Source organism: Bubalus kerabau, chromosome 8 (assembly GCF_029407905.1).
Source record: "Bubalus kerabau isolate K-KA32 ecotype Philippines breed swamp buffalo chromosome 8, PCC_UOA_SB_1v2, whole genome shotgun sequence".
In the NCBI taxonomy this organism is placed as follows: domain Eukaryota; kingdom Metazoa; phylum Chordata; class Mammalia; order Artiodactyla; family Bovidae; genus Bubalus; species Bubalus kerabau.
Genome location: NC_073631.1, coordinates 90,356,342 through 90,381,156, shown reverse-complemented (window position 1 = coordinate 90,381,156; position 24,815 = coordinate 90,356,342). Strand labels below are relative to the sequence as shown.

Genomic DNA, 24,815 nt, shown 5'->3' with positions numbered 1-24,815 from the left:
CTTTTGTAAAAAAAAAAAGTGTATTTGAAGTTTTATTTGGACAGCTGAGCAGACTTAGCCTTTGCAGATATAGCTGCTTGTTGCAGTCACCACATTTCAATTTTGTTGTTAGTTCACCATGACTTGAAGATAGTAACTTCTCTGGTCTACAAACTTAGCAGGTGAATGGAAAGGGTGGCAGTTGGTGGTGATCAGAGGACCCATGTACAAGTTAAAAGTCCCTAAGATGTGGAGAAAGGCAGCATGCGTACGGTGTTAGCTTTCTGATGTCAGGACCATCACACCTCCACCCCCACCCCGCCATGCTGAATTGGTGTGTTCAGTGGCTTTTTCAGAAGGAGATCACTGGTTGGTAATTCCATAAGTGTTGGCCAGCACCCAGCATACTATATGGCTCTCAGGGTGAACCCTTGGTAGGAGGAGGAGGGGTACAGTCGGGTGGAAGAGTGGGAAAGAAGAAAAAGCAAAGGGATGTTGCTTTTAAATTCCAAAGGTGGGGATTCAGTCTCTATTCTCCCAGTAACTTTGTGATTTTTAGCTAGTCACTTCTCTGCCTACCCACTTGATCTGTCAAAGAGACTGATAGTGAAATAAGGCACAGGAATGATGAGGATGAAAGGAGATAATATACTAAGAGCTCTGGGGAGACAAAATCTGCTTATCAGTGGGTGTGTTTGTAAACTAAATTCCTGAAGCCACTTCTGTGCCAGGATAGCCCCCAGTTACATGTTCTTCAGACAGAATTTCATTAGAGAGGAAGGCACCGTAGACACAGAGACGAGCATCTGGGACTGGCCTCGGCACGGGATCACACTTTACCTGCCTTTAACTTGATAAGTGTTATTATGAAAGGACACAGGAATCAAGATAGTTGCAACCTAATGAGACTAAACCTATCATTGTTACAGTTTCATAACTTACAACATCTGAAAAATTTTAAGCTATCATTTCTGCAAAAACAGCACAGGTTGAGAATTAGACAATAGTATGGTTTTTAGACAGCATACATCTTATTTTTCTCACTGAACTGGTTCTCTGTGACATCACTTATTGTGCCTCTTTCCCTGAGATGTTTTTCCTTCTCCCATCATATCGACAGGGTCCATTTCCTATACTTCTTTCTTCTGTAAATATAACTGAAACTCAGTAAACCATACTGGTTAACTATTTAAATTATACAGTTGCATGGAGGGGAAATATTGAATTATTAGTTTAACCATCCAAACTGTTTATTCTCCCCTCATTCTCTCATTCAGTGGATACTCTGTAAGTGCTTGCCTTGGTATTAGGTTGGCCAAAAAGTAAGATTTTATGGGAAAACCCTGAATTAACTTTTTGGCCAACACAGTACTAAGTGCCACAAATACAATGGTGAGTGAAACTGTATTTGGGTTCATGGAACTTAGCCTCATGTGAGTAAAATATAATAGAATTTACAATTACATATTACAGTTACAAAGTGACTTTGAAGGAAAAAGAAAGGGTGCTAGGATTGCATACAAACAATATAGGTTATGGATGATTCAAGGCATTAGTGGGGATCTGGAGAGCGGCTTAGAGGTGACTTGGGGGTTGTGAGATGAATAATGGGAAGAGTTTGAAGGAAAGATGGTGGAGGCAGGGTATGGAGACTGAGTGACAGAGCCATTTGCAATGAAGCCAGAGTGGTAGGTAGTTTGGGACCCGTTGAAGTGTAGGACCTCAAAGGCCTTGCTGATGACTTTTGGTGGCAAGTCAGAGAAGAATTTTTAAGCTAGATAAAAATTTAAATGATCAGACTAAAAATAACCTTTTTTTTTTTTTTTTTTTTTTATCAGTGAAGAGCACAGCTTGGGGAAGATCAGAGTAGAGAGTGGCTGTCAGGAAAATTTCCAAAGCAGGAAGGCCAATTAAGAGGCAGCTACCTTTAGTCTCAGTGAGGGGCATGAAGAGGTAAGGAGGGATTTTAGAAGGATTTGGGGGGGGTAGGGTCAGCAGGGTTCAGTGAAAAGGTGTATGTTGGGAAATAAACATGGAGGAGATGGTGGAGTTGAGAAGAGTTTTCAGGTCTCTCCAGAAGGGAGGGGGAGGTATTGCTGCTCACTGAAGCAGACGGGCAGAAGGTGAGCAAATAATGGGAAAGTCATGAATCCCACTCAAAGTTTGTTAAATTAAGGGTTCAGTGGGATGTGTAAGGAGAGCTTAAGGGTTCAGTGGGATGTGTAAGGAGAGCTCATGAGTCTCTCGTGAAGTTGCCATCAAGCTGTCCATGGAGACCACACTTATGCTGTGGCTCAACTGGGCTAAAGAATTTGTTTTCCAGCCCAGTCCCTTGGTTCTGGGCTGCCTGCAGGGGACTATTAGACGGAGAACCTCGGTTCCTTGCCTCAGAGCATCTTACATCCAGCCCCAACCACCCTGGGCAAGGATGGGAGAGCGCATGGCAGGCTTCCATATACTAGTCTCACAAGTGACATACTTCACTGTTCTCTGTCGTCCAGACCTCACACCGCCCTTGTTTCCTGATTGGTCTCCCTCACTGCCTATATGTCATTTCCCAGTTTCAGCTTTTCCCCTCCCTCTCATTTTCCTTTTCACCCACGTTTTCTAGAAGGACAGTTTATATTTGCTGTCTTAACTTGGTTACAAGGTGTCGTCTCCTGCTGAAGATCACTCCCTACTCTTTAACTGTCTTCTCTGCCACAGGTGACTTGACGGTGGTAGAGACAAATCTCTGCCAGTCTTTGTGGTACTTGATTCTCTCTCTCCTGACTGCTGACGTGTCATATTTTTTTCCATCTTTTTCTGTAACACTACCCGCCTTCCCCTCAATCCCATTCTTCTGCCCAGTTTGTAAATGTAGGTATTTCAGAGAGTTTTGTTCCATACTTTGATACTGTTTTATTTGGTTTTCAAAGCTGGCCATTATCAAAACTAAACTAATAATCAATGACCATGCCCCCGCCCATCTACCCATCACCATCTGCAACCCCTGCCCTCCACATGTTGTTCTGCCTGTATTCATCTGTGGCTAGTGGAATCCAGACACCCCAGTAAAAACTGAATCGTCGTGTTTTCCTTGCCTTTACACGTCCTAGAACTCATCACGATGTGTTAATTGTCTCCCTTCTGCCTCTCTCTCTAGCCCACGATGCTTGCCCTAGATCAAGGCCTTAGTGCTTTTTGCCTGGTCTCCTGTGCTCTCTTGGTAGCTGATCCCAATCTCTGTTCTGGCTGATTGTCACCACCAATCGTTTGTCTAAACTGTGCTTCTCAGTGTTTGAGCAACGAGGATACCCAACCATCATCCTGACCCTCTGGCAGAGCTCAGATTCCTGGCTTGGCACAAACTGCATCCGGCCATCTGGTCTCTGTTGGTGTGATTGGCACAACTTCTGCTCCCTTCACCCTTATATTTAACATTTCTGAAGTATAGAAATTCTTGTATTTCCCTCAAAAGGTCTTGTGATTTTATACTTCTTTGCTTTTTATGTTGTATCTTTCTGAAATGTCTCCTTTTTCTCCTTACTCAACCCACAGGTCATTCAGATCATAGGCCCTTTTCCTGTTTCTCCCTCCTCCCCAAGCTTGCCCCCCAGATAACAGAGTTTATAACCTCCTCCTCTTCCCTCCCTTTGCGTAGCTTTAGTCCTCTAGGCTTCTGTGTGTCCTCTCTCTCTCTCAGGTGTTACCAGCTGTTTGAGAGCAAGGTCTTTGGTTCACTTTGTGTCCCCAACTCTCAGCAAAATGCCTGACACATTGTTACCACTTAGGAAATGTTGATTCAGTAACATGAAATTGGATTGAGTCAGTATGAGTGTAGGTATCGTTTTATAGGGGAAATTAAGACTTTATAAACCTAAGTTCATCAGTGCCCTTGCTTCAGAAACACTGTTTGGTGGCTTGGTAGAATTTAGTACTAACTGTTAAGCAGAAGAGATTGGAGGAAAAAAAAAAAAACTGAAACCCCTGCCAGCTAAAAGCATTAGATATCAAAGTAATTAAATGTTTTTCTGAAGCCAGTCATAAGGTATTTATGTTGTACTTTAAAAATATCTTGCCATTCCAGCTTTATATGATTACTACATTTTAAAAAATTGTTTCGATTTCAAATATCTTCCCCTTAGAAGTAGTCTTCCATGTAACATTTCAGTATTTCTGTATCATGGTGCAATCTGGAGATAGAAACCACACAATAATTGAACAGGAAAATGTATTATAAACAATGAGAGAATTGCTACAGTGGGTAAAGAAAATGCAAGAATATAGGAGTAGCAGACACAGGCAGCAGAGCCCCCAAGGAAGCAACAGATCTGGAGGAGGGTCCCATTCCCTTCATCCCAAAGGCTGGGGGCCACATCTCACTGGAGGAGATGTGGTGTGTCCTACACAGACATTCACTGCCGTATTGTACCAGTGGGACCCACTGGAGTCTGCCTCCTGCAGTGCCACACTACACAAATGCCCAGGAACCTGCCAGGGGGAGGGGTGCCTCTCTAAGCCAGCCTTGGGGTCTGCAGAGAAGCTGCCCCAAGGATGGTACCATGTTCCTGTAGGTAGATGAAAAGAATTAAGAACTAGAGCCCTCTTCCTCCAGTGTCCCTCCAGCACCCTCTAAAATTGTGCCAGCTGCCAGAGGCAGGGCCATAGAAGGCCAGACTGGAAAGCAGTGGGTTGCCACTGGCAGTGCAGTTAGAGGAGGAGGAGAAAAGAGATGGAGACACCCCGGTGTATTTAGATGTATAATAGTTAAAGGCATTTTTAGGTAAAATATACTGTTAAGTATCTTAATTTTATTTTCCTTGATCTAAATAAATGCACTCTTCTTATACCTGTGGCTTAAGAATTAACCATAATTGGGCCATAGCTGGTTAAAAAAAAAAAAAAAAAAGAGGAAACATTGTGTATATGTGTCGTATGTTTGCCTGCTATAAAATTCACAACCCTTATAAGCTGTTGTTCAGTTGTTCAGTCATGTCCTACTCTTTGCAACTCCATGGACTGCAGCATGCCAGGCTTCTCTGTCCTTCATCATTTCCCAGAGTTTGCTCAAACTCATGTCCATTGAGTCGGTGATTCCATCCAACCATCTTGTCCTCTGTTGTCCGCTTCTCCTTCTGCTTTCAATCTTTCCCAGCATCAGGATCTTTTCTAAAGAATCAGCTCTTCACATCAGGTGGCCAAAGTATTGGAGTTTCAGCTTCAGCATCAGTCCTTCTGAGGAATATTCAGGATTGTTTTCCTTTAGGATTAACTGATTGGATCTCCTTGCAGTCCAAGGAACTCTCAAGAGTCTTCTCCAACACCATAGTTCAAAAGCACCCGTTCTTTGGCACTCAGCCTTCTTTATGGTCCAACTCTCACATCCATACATGACTACTGGAAAAACCATAGCTTTGACTAGACAGATCTTTGCTGGCAAAGTAATGTCTCTGCTTTTAAATATGCTGTCTAGTTTTGTCATAGCTTTACTTCCAAGGAGCAGGCTTCTTTAATTTCATGGCTGCAGGGACTGTCTGCAGTGATTTTGGAGCTCAAGAAAATAAAGCCTGTCATTGTTTCCACTTTTTCCCCATCTGTTTGCCATGAAGCAATGGGACCGGATGCCATGATCTTAGTATTTTGAATATTGAGTTTTAAGCCAGCTTTTTCACTCTTCTCTTTCCCCTTACCAAGAGGTTCTTCAGTTCCTCTTCACTGTCTGCCATAAGTTAGTAAGTTCAGTTCAGTTCAGTCACTCAGTCCTCTCCAACTCTTTGCGACCCCATGAATTGCAGCACGCCAAGCCTCCCTGTCCATCACCAACTCCCGGAGTTCACTCAAACTCACGTCCATTGAGTCAGTGATGTCATCCTAATTTAGTCAACCAAAATATTCAAGTCAGGAATACCCCCTGGCCAATGAGCAAAGATAGGAAACAGCATTTTGTACAAATGGTCTGAAAAAGGGAGAAATCAAGTGGGGCCAAGGTTTAGGACATGGTAGCTCAGATGGCAGTCGTTGGGGCTGCTTTGCATGGACTGTGTGTGCTGCTGGCCCGCATGCAGACAGACATGGCAGTAGCAGAGAACAGGGAGTGGGGTCTTGATTTAGGAGCATGTTGGTAATCCTGAGTCAGTTCTTAGGAAAATGTTTGATATAACGTGTGTTCCAGAAGTCTTAGCAACTGATGGAACTCATGGGGGCTATGTTAAATAGTCCAGCAGGCTCTTTGGAAGAATATTTTGTTATTATAGGAAGAAAACAGGAATGAAATCAGTCTCTTGTGACCTATAGAGGATTCATAGGAATATTAATAACGGAATCAATGTTTCATGAATCCTGACTGATGTTTGTTGATAATTGGGTCTTTGACTTATAAGAAAGGAGAGATATGAGGCCAAGTCTGATGTCTCCCACACAGGATGACCTTACTACTTGTCACCCATCTCTTCCTACCCATTTCAAAAGTGTCTCTCTCCCTAGTTGTCATTGTATTTTATCTCTTACCTGGCATTCATGGACAGCTAGACATTTCTTAGATTTTGCTTTTCCATCGTGAATTCTTCGCAGCTGTGAGAAGTGTATGAGAAATTGGGGAGCTGGTGAAGTCATGGATGGGAACAGGTGTACCCCACCCCCATCTGTACAGGGGTGGTGATTAATGATTGTACCCAGAGGATATTGACTTAGATACTAGACTTACGACACTGATAGCTTTCAGTTTCTCAAACCTTCTCCTTACTGAAGAACTACTCAGAACTCCCAAGTACAGATAGATAAGCTGGGTCATCTCTCCAATTACCTTCTCAATCAACTCTTAAGGGTATCAGTTGCAGAGATCCCCCCACATGACCTTCATGTGGGGAGTCTGTTAAGTCAAGGATGGATCATCTTAGGAGGTCCTCAAAACTCATTGTTTTTTCTCCTAAATATTTCAGCATTTTAAGAGAGATGATTTGGAGCCTGCATTTTGTCATGAGTTGGCATGTTTTACAAAACATTTGAACCACTGAAGAATGTTTGGTGTCATAACTCTTGGATTGCTAAAAGCAGTTGGTGTTAGTGGCCCCACCTAATTGTAAGTGGGTTTTTATTTTTTATTTATTTTTTGTTTTGTTTTCAGGTTTTTCTCAAGAGTGATCGAGTGGCCAGAATGGTTCAAAGTGGAGGATGTTCTGCCAATGACTTCAGAGAGGTGTTTAAGAAAAATATAGAAAAACGTGTGCGGAGTTTGCCAGAAATCGATGGTTTGAGCAAAGAGACAGTGCTGAGCTCCTGGATAGCCAAGTATGATGCCATTTACAGGGGTGAAGAGGACTTGTGTAAACCGCCAAACAGAATGGCCCTGAGTGCTGTGTCTGAACTTATTCTGAGCAAGGAACAACTCTATGAAATGTTTCAACAGATTTTGGGGATTAAAAAACTAGAACACCAACTTCTTTATAATGCATGTCAGGTAAGTGATTATGCTATTTCCTATTCTGCTGTCTGACTCAGAAAATGAATACCAAGTGTTTGCAAGCCTATAAAGAAGTACTTTACGTTCTCTCATCACTTTGTTTGAAAATTTGAGTGAAACTGAATTTCAATAAGTCAGATAATGACATTTGGAAGAAGCTTTAAAGACTTATTTGATAGGAGAAGAAGAATATCTGTGCATTTTATTCAACAAGTAATTGTTCTCATGTGCCCTATCTTAGACCATCAGATTTGTACCTATTGGGTATATATGGGGCATGCCCTGAATAGTAAAGTGAAAATCATTTGTTATCTGAAGAAGCTTGGCAATTTATAATAAATAGGTATTCCTCACTGCAAAATAATTTTTCGTAAAGTTATGATACTCATCTTCAGAGATGTATGGCAGTGACTGAAATTTCAAAATTTTCCTTCCTTAACGCAGCCAGATAGAATGAATTGAAGAAGGTTGCTAAATATCATAATTTAGTAGTGACAGAATAAATAATATATTTGCTCTTCAGTTGTTATTTTAATCATGAATATCAAAAATTGAATAAAATGTCCAGTTTGCTCCATGTCTTTCATCTTTAGAGCCTATGATTTGTCTAAATGTGTGCCTTCCATAGTTGTATTTTGTCTGCTTATTTTAGTGGTATAAATGATTGAACTGTACCCTAATAAACAATTTAAGTTGACAAAATTCTGGCATTTTAAAATTTGTGTGTTCATTAAGAGTGATACTTCTATAATGTACATATGTTTACATTTATTTTAAATCTTTTTGCAAATCTTCTCAATTTCTGTATTCTATATGTGTCATTTACTTTGCATTACTAATTTGTGAATCATTTCCAGTGAATAAATTAGCAGAGTTAATTAATAGACAAGCAATGTGGAACCTTAACCCTGTGAACAATTCATGCATTCACTGTAATTGTTTTCACTTGTTATTAAACCAGGTGGTGGTTTTGATAATATTGGAGGATGCCTGTAAAGCTAAAATCTTCCATTGTAAAAGAAGCACAACTGGGACTTTGTATTTTTAATGAAACAGTAACTCACTTGTATAGTTAAATATTGATGAACATAATTTATTAGTAAGAGTCAGCTTTAGACATTCAGTAGATGTTTACCAACTATTCAAGTCAAAAACTTTGCTAGGTGTTGGGGAAACCAATCTAAACCAAATAAAATATTTGTTCTCTATGTACTGAAGTCTTAATAGAGCAGATAGGCCTCTAAAATCCATTATTACAAATGATTTAGAATTTATCCTGAATTTTACAGGGTCATCACATAAATTCCTGTGGACCTGTGAGTTTAAATTGATTCAAGATGTGTTAAATTTAATCTTCTGCTTACTTTTGCAGATGACTTCTACAGTAAGGGTTTTAACTTTTGACCCCCTGGTTTCTGTCCTCTATGGTCTGGAACATACTTCTAGTTTAAATCTCCATCTATAATAATACATGTATTTTTTACCTTCAGTTCTACTGGTATTTAACCTCCTGTATCTTGATGTTTTTTAAGTTCATACATTTAGCATTGGTATTTAACCTCCTGTATCTTGATGCTTTTTAAGTTCATACATTTAGCATTTTATGTATTTTTGTGAAATTAACCCCTTCATATAAACTCCAGTTTTGTCCTTGATAATCTTTTTTCTTTTTTCCAAAGTCTGCTTTGTCTCAAACTCATATGGCTTCTTCAGCTTTCTCTTTTAAAAATCTTTCTTGGAGTATAGTTGCTTTACAGTGTTGAGTTAGTTTCTGCTGTACAGCAAAGTCAGTTATATGCATACATATGCCCTCTTTTAAAATTTCCTTCCCATTTAGTCACCACAGAGCATTGACTAGAGTTCCCTGTGCTATGCAGTAGGTTCTCATTAGTTGTATATTTTATGCATAGCAGTGTACGTGTGTCAGTCCCAATCTCCCAGTTCATCCTACCCCCGACCCCCCAACGTCCCTCTTTGGTATCCATAAGTTTGTTTTCTACATCTGTGAATCTTCCTTCTATTTTGCAAGAAACTTCATGTGTACCATTTTTCTAGATTCCACATATAAACGATATTATACAGTCTTTTTTTTTTCTGACCTCACTTCACTCTGTTTGACAGTCTCTAGGTCCATCCACGTCTCTGCACATGGCACTCTTTCATTCCTTTTCATGGCTGAGTATACTTTAACTTTCTTTAGGTTAAGGTTAGCATGGTGTATCTTCCTCCATCTGTTTACTTTTAGCCTATGTTACTTTTAGCCTATGATCCTTTGTTTAAAGTGGATTTCTTATAAACAGCACACTACTACTTGTTTTTGTTTTTAATCCAGTCTGACAACCTGTCTTTTAATGGGTGTGTTTCAACCATTGTATTTAAAGTGATGGAATTGGATCAAATTCCAGTCTTACTTGTAAGCGCTGGCACTTTTTTGTGTTTGTTCTTTGTCTCCCCTCTTTTTGTTGCCTTCTCTAATTTTAACTGGATTTTTGTGTTGTTCCATTTTATAGCCTATTTTGATGTACTGCCTATCCTTTTAAAGTGTCTTTAGTGATTGCCCTTGGTTTTACAATATGCATTTTAACATAATCTATGGAAAATCCCTTGGACGGAGGAGCCTGGTAGGCTGCAGTCCATGGGGTCGCTAAGAGTCGGACACGACTGAGCGACTTCACTTTCACTTTTCACTTTCCTGCATTGGAGAAGGAAATGGCAACCCACTCCAGTAGTCTTGCTTGGAGAATCCCAGGGATGGCGGAGCCTGGTGGGCTGCCATCTATGGGGTCGCAGAGAGTCGGACACGACTGAAGTGACTTAGCAGCAAGCTCATCTTCAAATAACACTATAGGGCTTCAAGTGTAGTAGAGTTCTCCCATAGTAGAGAATTCTCAATTCCTCACTCCCATTCCTTCTGAAATTTCTGTCATTTATTTCACCTATAGTATGTTCTATTCACCCATCATATGGTTACTACTATTGCTTTTAACAGATAACTTTTACATCAACTAAGAATAATAAAAATAAAAGATACACACATATATAATTTCACCTTCATTTATTCCTTCTCTGACACTTTTCTTTCTTCATGTAAAAGTTTCTGACCTGCATCATTTTCCTTATCAGAAAAACTTAACATTTATTGAAAGGCATGACTACTGATAATGAATTCACCCAGTTTTTGTTTTTCTGATAAAGTCTCTTCCTCCTTTATGTTTAAAGGATAATTTCCCTAGATATAGACTTACCAGCTTTTTTTTTTTTTTTTTTTCTTTTAACACTCAGGATTTTATTCCATTGTCTTGCTTGTGTGGTTTCTGAGAAATTTGATGAAGCTCTTATACTTGATTCTAAGTAAGATGTTTTGTTTTTGTGTTTCTGTTTGTTTTTGTCCTCTGGCTTCCTTTAATATTTTCTCCCTATCTTAGTTTTTTGTAGCTTGAATATGATATGCCTGCCTAGGTATGAGTTTTTAATATTTTTCTTCCTTGGAGTTTGTTTCAGCTTTCTGAATTTGAGGGTTGGTGTCTGTCATTAAATTTGGAAATTTCTCATCCATTATTAACTTCAGATGTTCCTTATATCCTATCTTTACCTTCTCCTGCTAGTATTTTAGTTATCTTTTTTTATATCTAGCTATGTTACTCCTCATAGTTCTGGAATGTTCTGTTTTGTGTGTGTGTGTGTGTTTTGTTTTTGCTTTGCTTTTTATTTCTTTTGCTCTTCGCATTTCAGAGAGGAAAGTTGCAGCTGACCTTCAGGTTCGCTGATTGTTTCTTCATAAGAATTCTGATTCTAAAGAAAGAATCTGCAGGAAGGCATTGTTTTGCCAGTGATTTTGATTTCTAGCATTTCCTCTTGACTCTTTTCTTAGAGTTTCCATCTCCCTACTTATATTACTCAGCTGCATGGTTTCAACTTTTTCCATTAGAGTCTTCAATTTGACTCGCTGCGACCCCAGGCATGCCAGGCCTCCCTGTCCATCACCAACTCCCAGAGGCCACCCAAACCCATATCCATTGAGTCAGTGATGCCATCCAACCGTCTCATCCTCTGTCATCCCCTTCTCCTCCTGCCCTCAATCTTTCCCAGCATCAGGGTCTTTTCAAATGAGTCAGCTCTTCGCATCAGGTGGCCAAAGTATTGGAGTTTCAGCTTCAACATCAGTCCTACCAATGAACACCCAGAACTGATCTCCTTTAGGATGGACTGGTTGGATCTCCTTGGAGTCCAAGGGACTCTCAGGAGTCTTCTCCAACACCGCAGTTCAAAAGCATCAATTCCTTGGCATTCAGCTTTCTTTATAGTCCAACTCTCACATCCATACATGAGCACTGGAAAAACCATAGCCTTGACTAGACAGACCTTTGTTGGCCAAGTAATGTCTCTGCTTTTTAATATGCTATCTAGGTTGGACATAACTTTCCTTCCAAGGAGTAAGCATCTTTTAATTTCATGGCTGCATTCACCATCTGCAGTAATTTTGGATCCCAGAAAAATAAACTCAGCCACTGTTTCCACTGTTTCTCCATCTATTTGCCGTGAAGTGATGGGACCAGATGCCATGGTCTTAGTTTTTTTCACTCTCCTCTTTCACTTTAATCAAGAGTCTCTTTAGTTCCTCTTCACTTTCTGCCACAAGGGTGGTGTCATCTGCATATCTGAGGTTAGTTATATTTCTCCCAGCAGTCTTGATTCCAGCTTGTGCTGCCTCCAGCCCAGTGTTTCTCATGATGTACTCTGCATATAAGTTAAATAAGCAAGGTGACAATATACAGCCTTGACATACTCCTTTTCCTATTTGGAACCAGTCTGTTGTTCCATGGCCAGTTCTAACTGTTGCTTCCTGACGTGCATATAGGTTTCTCAAGAGGCAGATCAGGTGGTCTGGTATTCCCATCTCCTTCAGAATTTCCCACAGTTTATTGTGATCCACACAGCCAAAGGCTTTAGCATAGTCAATAAAGCAGAAATAGATGTTTTTTCTGGAACTCTCTTGCTTTTTCGATGATCCAGCGGATGTTGGCAATTTGATCTCTGGTTCCTCTGCCTTTTCTAAAGCCAGCTTGAACATCTGGAAGTTCACGGTTCGTGTACTGCTGAAGCCTGGCTTGCAGAATTTTGACCATTACTATACTAGCGTGTGAGATGAGTGCAATTGTGCAGTAGTTTGAGCATTCTTTGGCATTGCCTTTCTCTGGGATTGGAATGAAAACTGACCTTTTCCAGTCCTGTGGCCACTGCTGAGTTTTCCAAATTTGCTGGCATATTGAGTGCAGCACTTTCACAGCATCATCTTTTAGGATTTGTAATGGCTCAACTGGAATTCCATCACCTCCACTAGCTTTGTTTGTAGTGATGCTTTCTAAGGCCCACTTGACTTCACATTCCAGGATGTCTGGCTCTAGGTGAGTGATCACACCGTTGTGATTATCTGGGTCGTGAAGATCTTTTTTTGTACAATTCTTCTGTGTATTCTTGCCACCTCCTCATAATATCTTGTGCTTCTGTTAGGTCCCTACCATTTCTGTCCTTTATTGAGCCTATCTTTGCATGAAATGTTCCCTTGGTGTCTCTAATTATCTTGAAGAGATCTCTAGTCTTTCCCATTCTTTTTTTCCCTCTGTCTCTTTACATTGATCACTGAGGAAGGCTTTCTTATCTCTTCTTGCTATTCTTTGGAACTCTGCATTCAAATGGGTGTATCATTCCTTTTCTCCTTTGCTTTTCGCTTCTCTTCTTTTCACAGCTATTTGTGAGGCCTCCTCAGACAGCCATTTTGCCTTTTTGCATTACAGTTACTTAAATTCCATGTTTCTTAACTACATCTGTGTCACATCTTAATCTGGTTTGGAGGCATGATTTATCTCCACAGACTGTTCTTTTTTCTTTTTTGCCTTTTGACATGCTTTGTAACATTTTGTTGAAAGCCAGACGTGTAGTATCAGGTAATACATGCTGTGATATATTTGCCTTTAGTGTCAGCACTTATGTTAGTCTGACTGGGAGGTTGGTTGTGTTTAATATTTGTTGTAGCCACAGGTATAAGAAGCTTTAAATTCTTCTAGTGCCCTTGCCTTTGTCTCTTGTCTTGACTTGGTCTTCCCTAAGTATTCCTCTTCAGAGTGCATCTTGCAGCTCTTTTAGGCATGGTCAGATGTTATTCTGGAGCCACTGGTAGTGTGGTAAGGTGTTGGGGAAAAGGGAGTGTGTTTGTTCTACATTTTGATAAAGTCTCAGTCTTTCAGAGGATCTATGTCACAAGAAAAGACCCCAATTCTGGGAAAGATAGAAGGCAAAAAGAGGAAGGGGGCAACAGAGGATGAGGTAGTTGAATGGCATCACTGACTCAATGGACATGAATTTGAGGAAAGTCTGGGGAATAGAGGAGGATAGAGGAGCCAGGTGGGCTGCAGTCCATGGGGTCACAAAGAGCTAGACCCAACTTAGGGACTGAACAACAACAACAGTATCTCAGCACAGTAAACTTCACAGATGTTTCTATCCTTTGTCCATGAATATTGTTTTTCCTCTTTCTACATCCCTTTATCTCCTTCCCTAGCTGAACCATCACTATGTATTTTCTTGAAATCTTGACCCTGTTCACACTGGGTTTTTTGTTATTATTTGCTATAGACGTGACAGAAAGACTGCAGAGGACTAGAGAGGGCAGCCTCCTCCTCCTCTAGCTGGGATTTGTTTTTCCATATTTTCCTCTAGCCAAGTCTTTCCCCCTTTGTTAGGGAGAAGAATCAGGAAGGTATAACAATGGCTTTTCTTTCCCTCTCCCTGCCAGGTCCACATGTGAAACCTTCTTGGATCCTTATCATGAGAATTTGATGAGGTTACTGGAAGAAAGCCCAGGAAATCATGGAAGCTCCCTTATGGTTACAACCCCAGGAGTTTCTCACTCTCGGCCCTCAGCTTCTAGTTATTTGCCCAAAATTACTTGTCAGATAAATGATTCTATATTTCTGGCATCCATTGACTTCTGCTCTAAATGTAGTATCTCTCTGTTTTGCCTGTGTTTCCAGATATTGGGTTAGTGGTTTGCCCCCAAACCTCAGTTCTCCATAAGTGAAGAAAAGTCATTGCTTTTCAGCTTCTCCAACTCTTATTGTAAGGACAAGAAGGATGACATCTTCCAAGCTCTTTACATGTCTGAGCTGAAATTGGAGTTCTCTGCACTTCTAAGATTTGAAAGAAAAGCTTAAAGATTTTTTGATTAACTTAAATTACAAAAATACTCATACATAAGCAAAGAGCTTTCCTTTGGAATAACAATCACTTTTTGGAAATGAGGAAAATGGATTGTTGAGAAAAACAGCTGAGATTCTTTTTTTTCCCCGTCAAGAACCAATCTATCTTATCTGTTCCTTTGTTGTCTTTCAACAGAATTCAAAAAAGAAAAGATTATAGAAACCACAGAAAATAGCCTGCCCAGTATAGGAAAGGAATGATGTGAGGAGAGAAATCCAGAGAGCAGGGCTTGGAGAAGCAGAGAGGGTCTAAAGCTAGCTGAGTGGCTGGCACCTGGCTCCAGGTATACATCGGTGGAATTTTCTCCACTTTGCCTGGGTCTCAAGAAAGGCTCTGAGGCTCTTGCTAAGTGTAACACTCTTGCTTCTGTATTTATTTACCCTTGTCTGACCCCTTGTTTTTGCCAACAGCATCCTCCTTGTTGTTGTTCAGTCTCTCAGTCGTGTCCAGTTCTTTGTGACCCCATGGACTGCAGCATGCCAGGCTTCCCTGACCTTCACCATATCCCGGAGTTTGTTCAGGTTCATGTCCATTGAGTCAGTAATGCTCCTAGGAGTGCCCTCCTAGGAGATCTCAAAGACGTGTTGTTGCTTCAGGGTCAGAAGTTCAGAATAGGAAGCTATTCTGCTAGGACATGCAGGAAGTCTACAGCCAGACAGCCCCTGGGGACTTGGGAAGGAAGGGATATGAATGAGAGACACAGCCAGCAAGAACCCCACATGGTTTTATAACCCTTGTCCCAGAGCCCTGGGAATTGCATCTAGAATGGAAAAATAGGAAGCCATCTTCTGAAAAAACATAGGTGTTTCTATGACTTCCAGTCAAAGCCAAGAACTTAATAAATTCAGAATGAAGGCATAAAAGAAACTCTCATATCATAATTAAGTTATGAAACCAGAGATAATCAAAAGAAAAATTATTTACATTGTATCAGAAATAAAGCATAAGAACAACCCACATATGACATAGATGAGTGATTGTGCTATTAAAACTGTCAGATTTTGGATTCTTTGGTTTGAGAATATCGTGTTTGCACTGGAGCACAAAATGCTAAGGAAAAAAGATGGAAAAGAGCACAAAGTGTACATTCAGCAATGAGCAACATAACAATACCACAATCTGACACCATTAGCCGTCATTTACTTGAATCAGGGTATTAAAGTAACAAGGGTGAAAGAAGCCCAGTCTGTCAGTAGAAGGTTTAATTTCAGGGTAACTCTAAGGAAATGCAGTGGACTTCAAGTAAATACAGTTATAGTTTTGGGAAAATGAAGCTAGTTGATATTAAAGCTGTGTGTTTTATAGTCTTGGGTATAATTTTTATCCTTTTAATCACCTATTTTTGAATTAAAATACTGTTGTGTAAGTGGTACTAGTAATGAATCAGCTGCCTTTCTTTGAACAGAAATGAAATGCTTTTTAAAGATTATTTAAAAATATGACAAAGGAAGGTGCGGTTTGTTCAAATCAATTAGTTAACCCATTCTGTGTAATCCTGTAGGGAATACAGATGGGAACATAGAAATGAGATCTAGTCATTTGCTAGCTTTCATTTAAAAGAAAAGAAAAGCACTGCTGTACATGCCTCAATGATGTGGTCAGTCCCTGATACACCTTCTTGAGGTTGAAGATGCCAGGTTGGGGAGGACTGTGTAATCTTCAGGTGTGTCATGAAAGAGGGTCAGGAGGACAAGAAGATGCTGTGTATTCTGGGGGAGGGGGGAACATGTGCAGGTATGGAGATGTAAGCAGACCCTGGCGCCACGGGGAGCTGCTAGCATAAGGAGGGGTCGGGGCTGTGGTTTAAGGTGATATTAGCACTTGTGAGTAAGGCTGTTGTAGATTGCAGAGACACACTCCTAAATGAAAATAAGCAGAGTCTGAGCAGTGGAATACACAGTCCCATATACAGGCTGTCATTCTCCCTCTTCTACCTCTGTATTTTAAGAGGATTAATTAACTGAATTTTACAGCCATCTAAATCCTGATCTTTTCTGCCAAAGGCAATCTTCATTAATCTTTCATAATCTCATTCCATTCACTGCAGAAAGTCTCACCCATGTTTACCCAAGAGTCAAAGCAAAGTTAACTGAAATCTTTCCCTTTAAATACAGCCCCCCACTCCTCCTCCAAGTTCCTTATATCCTGCAGACTCTTAAGAACTGTGTAAAGTAATACTCCTGAATTGTTTGGATGTTTGTAAGGAATAAACAGGAATATTTATGAATAGTTAACAAGTATTGTGTTCGATCTTATGATTTCCTTTCACTAAGAATTCTCAGCTTTGGAGATTAAGCACTTCAGGTCTAGAAATTAAAAAATAAAATAATCAACAGAGGCAGTTGCAATGCCTCTTGCATCTCTCATTGTGAGAGTCTTCGTTTGAAAGTGCAGAAACCATGAGGCATTCTGTTCTGAAGACCCACTCTCAAGGTTGTAAAGGGAAAATAGAGACGTGCATTCTCAGAGGAAATTGATATCTGCCTTTCGCCACTGTCATCTTTTTTCTCAACTAGTAGCATGTGGCTGATAATACATTTTAACATAATTTGTCTACTTTGGCAAATATAGAAAAGCACATTCTATAGAGACAATTACATTTGATAACAGTCATTTGCTAGATAGGAAAATAAAGTTGAGGAAATGACTGTTAGCAAGGTATATCTTTCCTTGTGAGTGTAATTTTAAATCTCAAAATGCTTGAGGGAAATATTCAAGTGAATGTCATTAAATGGCAATTGTCATGTTTTAGGAAACAGCAAGAAGCAACTGAAGACCTTGAGACCGATTGGATCTTATAATACCTGACTTTTGAAATCCTGAATTTAATAATTGGAATAGCTATAAAGTTTATATACATATTCACTTTTAAAAGTCAAGGTATCATGATATAAGTTGATGAATCTGATTTCCGTTAAATGAATTTGAGTTTGGTTAATAATACTGAATCAATTTCTTCTCTAAAAATTAAGGCTTAAAAATTGTGAATACTACTGTATTATATTCTTAAATCAATTTATAGCTTTTATCAGTGTTGCTTCATTTGACTTGTATTATTATTATTTTTTTCTAATCTTTGGCCTCTGTGTATACAGTGGCTCAGATGGTAAAGAATCTACCTGCAATGAGGGAGACCCAGGTTCAATCCCTGGGTTGGGAAGATCCCCTGGAGAAGGGAATGGCAACCCACTCCAGAATTCTTGCCTGCAGAATCCCCATGGACAGAGGAGCCTGGTGGGCTATAGTCCAAGGGGTCACAAAGAGTCAGGACATGATTGAGTGACTGTCACTTTCACTCATGTGTAGAGGAGCTACATAAAAATATTTCTAAGTAAGATTTCTCCTAAAATGTTTTAATTTCCTTTTGCTTTCTCCCAAATCTCATCAGATAAAAATATAGCCTACCATCAGACATTCTGTGCATTATTTTTAGTCTTTTATTCTTTACCTTGATCTAGCCTGTTGAAATTAAGATTTTATTCCAATATTTCCACATTATTTTAAATGATAAGACAACAGAAATCTACAGAGATAAGGCATTTTTGTAATAGTAATAGAAGGGAAAAGTGTATTTGCCAATGCGCTTTGTGACCTGTTTTCATCTATTCATGAATAAAAAATTATATGAATCTATTGTTCCAAGTATAATATGAATGCTGTTCTCAATTTTTCATGAAAATATGTTAATGAAATATCCTATCAAAATTAAAATGAAATATGTGATAAACATATTTCTTTTATACACTCAAAAACGCTTGTTGAATTCCTTCTAAAAATACCAGTTGACAATGAAGATACAAAAATGACAAGATTTTATCCTTTCACTCAAGGTAAAATGACAAGATTTTATTCTTTTCCTCACAGTGTTTGGTGTGGTCAGGAGACAGGTATGTAAACGAAAAAGGATGAGTGGTATAGTTAATCAGTGTGTCTCTGAGGTTATTTATGAGGCAGAATGTGAGCACGTGGATGGCAGTATCTTAATTTGGTACTGGATGGTCTGCATGGATTTCTTTAGTGCTCCTCCCCTCCACGTTCGAATGGCCTGAGGAGCTTTAAAAGCCACTGGATTCCTGAGCCCCACTTCAGACTCAGTGAAACAGCCTGTGGACGTGGGGCCTAGTGTCTGTTTTGTAACAGCTTTCCCGTGTGATGGCTGAGACCCAAGGACCCCTGGGGACCTGACAGTTCATTTGAGGACTTCATGCCATGGTCACATCTAACTGTAGAGTAGGCTGGGAAAGAGTCTAGCTGTGTGCCCAGAAGAAGAAAGGATTTGGAGGAATGGAAACTCAGTCTTCTTTTGGAGCTTCAGTGAAGGTTCTTAGGAGGACAGTTCCTGAATTTTGGAAGCTGCACAGAAATTTAGTGAGCTGGAGGAAAACGACATGCACAGAGGCACGAGGAGAATGAAATGGCTTGGTATCTGTGGGGTTTGTGTCTTGCTGAACTAACAGATGAGGCTACAGAGTTAGGAAAGGACATGAATATTAAGGACCTTGTATGCTAGTTGGAAGAGCTTGGGATTATCACATAATAGGGAACACTGTTGGTCTGTGAGCAAAGGAAATGACAGGAGCGAGTTGAGATTCTGCAAAGATCGTTCTCTGTGTTCTAAAGAATGGGTTGCCTGTGGCCCATCCCCTGTCTCACCTGACTTGTGGGCATGGCCAGCATTGCTAGAGACAAAAGTGGAACATGACCTACATGTTAATCATTTGAGTAGATTTGAGGCTCTGCTTCTTGCCCTACTGTGCTCCTGTTTTCCTCTGTTGGCTTATGAAGTTTCTAGACAATTGGATTTCACTTGGGCATCTCTCTTCATATTCTCTTGGATCCATACCCTGTATTGGGCTTCAGAATCCTCCTCTGTTCCCGCACTTGGAGCTTTAACCTGAGTCAGAGCACTCGACCACCTGCTCGCCTTAAGGCACCTGTGCATGCTCAGTTGTGTCCATCTCTTTGCAACCCCATGGACTGTAGCCCTCCAAGCTCCTCTGTCATGGAATTTTCCAGACAAGAATACTAGAGAGGGGTGCCATTTCTTCCTCCAGGAGATCTTCCCAACCCAGGAATCAAACACACATTTCCTGGATTGGCAGGCAGATTCTTTACCACTGCACCACCTGAGAAGCCCTTGTCTTAGAAGGGATATGATGAAAGCCCAGGAATTCAAGCAGAAAATGGGACCAACTTGAGTCTGTAGTTTAAGACATACTATTCTCAAGAACTATGGGTACTGTCTACCTATTCTTCTCCCTCACATTTTATAGAAAAAATAGTATGCTTTAATGGCTCTCTTCCATTTACATTGTCTATATTTATCTGACACAGCATTTATATTAACCCTGGTCTGATAGGGGCATCGCTGATTCAGGTTTCTTTCAACATAGTACCCATTCTGTTCAGATACTGATCCAGGCTATCTGTATATGGCGGTCCCTCTTCCTATGGAGCAATGTTGTGGGGTGGAGGCATATGTGGGGGGAAAATCAAGCATTCCATTGTGTACCTGATGAAATCAGAATGTTAGGTGTCCATGATGGTAGGTGGTAGTTGAAGCCTGAAATTTAAACAAGAGATCAGAGCTGGAGATAAAGATTTGGAAATCATTTTGATAAAGGTAGGATTTTAAGTCATGAGACATGATGAAATCATATTGGTAGAATTTGGACCTCCAAAAAAAGGGGGGCTCAGGACAGAAGCCTACGGGCACCAGGATTTAGAGGCTGCACAAAGGGGAAAGAGCCAGAGGTGGAGGAGGAAACCAGAAAAGGTGGTGTCAGGAAAGTCACGGAAAGACATTTCAAGGAGAGTGGTTACCCATGCCACATGACAACAAAGTGACCCCTGAGTTTATCAAATGGAAGACATTGTTGACATGGGAAGCTTATCTAGAGTGTTGGGGAGCAAACCTAATTGGAGTGGATTAAGAGAAGAACCATGAAAACTTCAGGGAATCAGCTAGCAGTGAAGAATATTAGTCAAGAAATTCCTGCTATCTAGTATATTGAATCATTTTATTAAAAGAAAACAATTTACTGAGTGCTTGCTATGTGTCAGGCTTATAGCATCAGACTTGACTGTTAGTTGTCTATTGCTTTCAGATTTTTAGAAATATAAGGACCACAGAACCTTGATTTCTTCTGGTAGGTAGTCAGGAAAACTTGTTCTTACAAAGCACTTTTTTAAAAAATGAAACTTGAAAAAGCTAAAGAAAAGGGATTGATGTATGCTTACAAAGAGTATTTTGTGAATTTAATACTTTTAGCTGATTATTGGGGTCATGATATCCTGAATCCTCTGCTTAAGACCAGAAAGAGATGAAATACCTCCATTTACCCTAATCACTTTAGATAGAACAGGGCCAGTTTATCATTATCTTAGTAAGATTTTCCTTGTGTAATGGGTAACAGTGATGTTTCTAGCTATTAATATTTGTTACAGACTGGTAGAAAGGCTTCTTTTTAAATGTATAAAAATGATGTTGTATCCTATTTGCTAAGTGTTTTCATGATTCTGATGTGAATGTCTCCAGATGAATGGCCTTTATATCTTGTTTTATGAAGCCTCATCAGACGTGTGTGAACTTACTATGTACATGGTATGGTACCAAGAGGAACAGTGTTTGAAAAATATAAATAGACTTGCTACCTTGTTTGTTTGTTTGAGAAATCAGATGGTGTTAGGACTGTTGCACTGAAAGTATTGCAGTGATTTTTTTATTTCACTATGCTTATTTTGAATATCACTTTCTTTCACCCTGTTCACATGGATCAGCTCTTCTTTCTACTCTTTTTGTGGCAGACTTCTGTATCTGAAACTTCTCAAAATCGGTAGATTCAAAATGCTATTTTTTTCTCATCTCAAACCTGGTTCTACTTATGTATATTCATCTTTCCAACTCATAACCAGGAGCTGCTCCTTTTTTACTGCCTTCAGTCCAGACAATGGACTGGCACTGTTATTTTCTCTCTGTGTTGTATTGTCTGTTCCTGTCTTAATTCCACATCCATCCCCATAGCTGGAAGCTTCAGTACCTCTTATATGTAGCATGACAGTAACTTTTCACCTGCTTCCCTCTTCCAATCCTATGTATCTTTTTGCCAGATTAATATTATTGAAGTGTCATCCTGTTTTCATCATAACCCATGGCTCAGACAGTAAAGAATCTGCCTGCAATGCAGGAGACCCAAGTTCAATCCCCCAGACCATGAAAAACCCCTGGAGAAAGAAATGGCAACCCACTCCAGTATTCTTGCCTGGAGAATCCCATGGACAGAGGAGGCTGGTGAGCTACAGTCCATGGTGTAGCAAAAAGTCAGACATGACTGAGCGACTTTCACTTTTCACCAACCTGTTCTCTTCATGATCCAGCTTTGAATAGGGAAAAAATATGGTGGCTATGAGCAGAATGAGATTCACCCCTGGCCAAGCGTTCATCATCTGTGGTGTTCATCTGGCCCCCACCTGGCCTTCTTAGATTTTTTCCCAGGTTCTCCCCCTGTAACTATTCTTTACATATCTCCTCTGCAACGTAAGCCAAGTCACTCCCTGTTCCTCATTAACACCCTGTATTGTCTTGACTTTTCATTTTGTCTCATTTTACTCTTTTCACTTGTAATCCTTCTTCTCCATTCTTGAAAATGCAAGACAAATTCCACTTCCACAAATCTTGCCCTCACTCACTTTTCTTAAATATCACAAGAGGTGGGGAAATTCCATGAGGAATATACAGTTCCCTATCATACTCATGTGTATTAGTGTTAGTTGCTTAGTCTGGTCCGACTCTCTGCGACCCCAGGGATTGTAGCCTTCCAGTCTGTTCAGTCCATGGAATTTTCCAGGCAAGACTGCTGGAGTGGGTAGCCATTCCTTTTTCCAGGGGATCTTCCTGACCCAGGGATCAAACCCAGGTCTCCCGCATTATTGGCAGATTCTTTACTGTCTGAGCCACCAGTTCTTGTTCAGTCATTACTGTGTCTGACTCTTTGCAGCCCCATAGACTGCAGCATACAAGGCTTCCCTGTCCTTCACTGTCTCCCAGAATTTGTTCAAACTCATGTCCATTGAGTTGTGATGCCATCCAACCATCTCATCCTCCGTCGCCCCCTTCTCCTCCTGCCCTCAATCTTTCCTACCATCAGGGTTGTTTCCAATGAGTCAACTCTCCCCACCAAGTGACCAAATTATTGGAGTTTCAGCTTCAGCATCATTCCTTCCAATGAGAATTCAGGGTTGATTTCCTTTAGGATTGTCCAAGGGACTCTCAGCAGTCTTCTCCAACACCACAATTCAAAAGCATCAATTCTTCGGTGCTTAGCCTTCTATATGATCCAACTCTCACATCCATACATGACTACTGGAAAAACCATAGCTTTGGCTAGACAGACCTTGTTGGCAAAGTAATGTCTCTGCTTTTTAAATACACTGTCTAGGTTTATCATAGCTTTTCTTCCAAGGAGCAAATGTCTTTTAATTTCATGGCTGCAATCACCATCTGCAGTGATTTTGGAGCCCAAGAAAATAAAGGCTGTCGCTGTTTCCACGTTTGCCCATCTATTTGCCATGAAGTAATAGGACTGGTTGCCATGATCTTAGTTTTTGAATGTTGAGTTTTAAGCCAACCTTTTCACTCTCAACTTCAGCCTCATCAAGAGGTTCTTTAGTTCCTCTTTGCTTTCTGCCATTAAAGTGGTGTCATCTGCCTATCTGAGGTTGTTGATATTTCTCCTGGCAGTCTTGATTCCAGCTTGTGATTCATTGAGCCCAGCATTTTGCATGATAAACTCTGCATATAAGTTAAACAACAGAGTGACAATATACAGTCTTGATGTACTCCTTTCCCAATTTTGAATCAGTCCATTGTTCCAAGTCCAGTTCTAACTGTTGCTTCTTGACCTGCATACAAGTTTGCATACACCTGCAAGTAAGGTGGTCTGGTAATCCCATCTCTGTCAGAATTTTCTACAGTTTGTTCTGATACACACAAAGGATTTAGCATAATCAATGAAGCAGAAGTAGATGTTTTTCTGGAACTCTCATTCCTTTTCAATGATCCAACGGATGTTGGCAATTTGATCTCTGGTTCCTCTGCCTTTTCTAAATCCAGCTTGTATATATGAAAGTTCTTGGTTTACATACTGTTGAAGTCTGGTTTACAGGATTTTAAACATGACCTTGCTAGTGTGTCAAATGAGTGCAATTGTGTGGTGGTTTCAATAATCTTGGGCATTGCCCTTTTTTGGGATTGGAATGAAAACTGACTTTTTCCAGTCCTGTGGCCACTGTTGAGTTTTCCAGATTCGCTGGCATATGGAATGAAGCACTTTAACAGCATCATCTTTTAGAATTTGAAATGGCTCAGCTAGAATTCCATCACCTCCTCTAGCTTTGTTTGTAGTAATTCTTCCTAAGGTTCACTTGACGTCACGCTCCAGGATGACTGGCTCTAGGTGAGTGATCACACCACAGTAGTTATCTGGGTTATTAAGACCTTTTTTGTACTTGCCATTTCTTCTTAATCTCTTCTGCTTCTGTTAGATCCTTGCTGTTTCTGTCCTTTATTGTGGCCATCTGTGCATGAAATGTTCCCTTGGTATCTGATTTTCTTGAAAAAATCTCTTGTCTTTACCATTCTGTTGTTTTCCTCCATTTCTTTGCATTGTTTACTTAAGGTTTTCTTATCTCTGAGCCACCAGGGAAGCTAACATAGCTATACACACCTCTTTTATTGCATTATAACAACTTGAACATATGAAAATATTTGAATCTTTGTACTATTAATTATACTGTAATATTTCATGTGTCTCCTGTTGGGGGACTCATGGCAAGTGACCAACAGAGTGAAAGCTGGGAGTGAGGTGTCTTGAAAGGAGTAAGTGGTGGTTACATTGAACCCTCAGGTCAAACTACAGGATTCAGACCCTGGCCTTTCCAAGTATTAACTGTGTGACCTTTACCCTAGAAAACTGCTTAAACCTATCTGTGCTTCAGATTTTTCATCATTAAACTGGGATAATGATAACAACTATTCCATATGGTTGCTCTGAGGTTTCAATGCAGTAATGTTTACGAATGCTTAGATTGGTTTCTGACATAGAGTGCTGTATAAATTTACTCTTATTAGTCCTGGTGA

General features: G+C 40.1%; 1 protein-coding gene across 12 annotated transcripts in view; it reads left to right on the top strand.

Moving 5' to 3' along the window:
* Window positions 1–24,815, top strand: part of CADPS2 (calcium dependent secretion activator 2) — a 584,066-nt gene that overhangs the window by 197,434 nt on the left and 361,817 nt on the right. For all 12 annotated transcript variants that reach the window (XM_055590800.1, XM_055590801.1, XM_055590799.1 and 9 more), the window contains exon 3: window positions 7,085–7,417. In XM_055590800.1, the coding sequence (XP_055446775.1) occupies window positions 7,085–7,417 (333 nt within the window). The remainder of the gene's footprint in view (window positions 1–7,084; window positions 7,418–24,815) is intronic.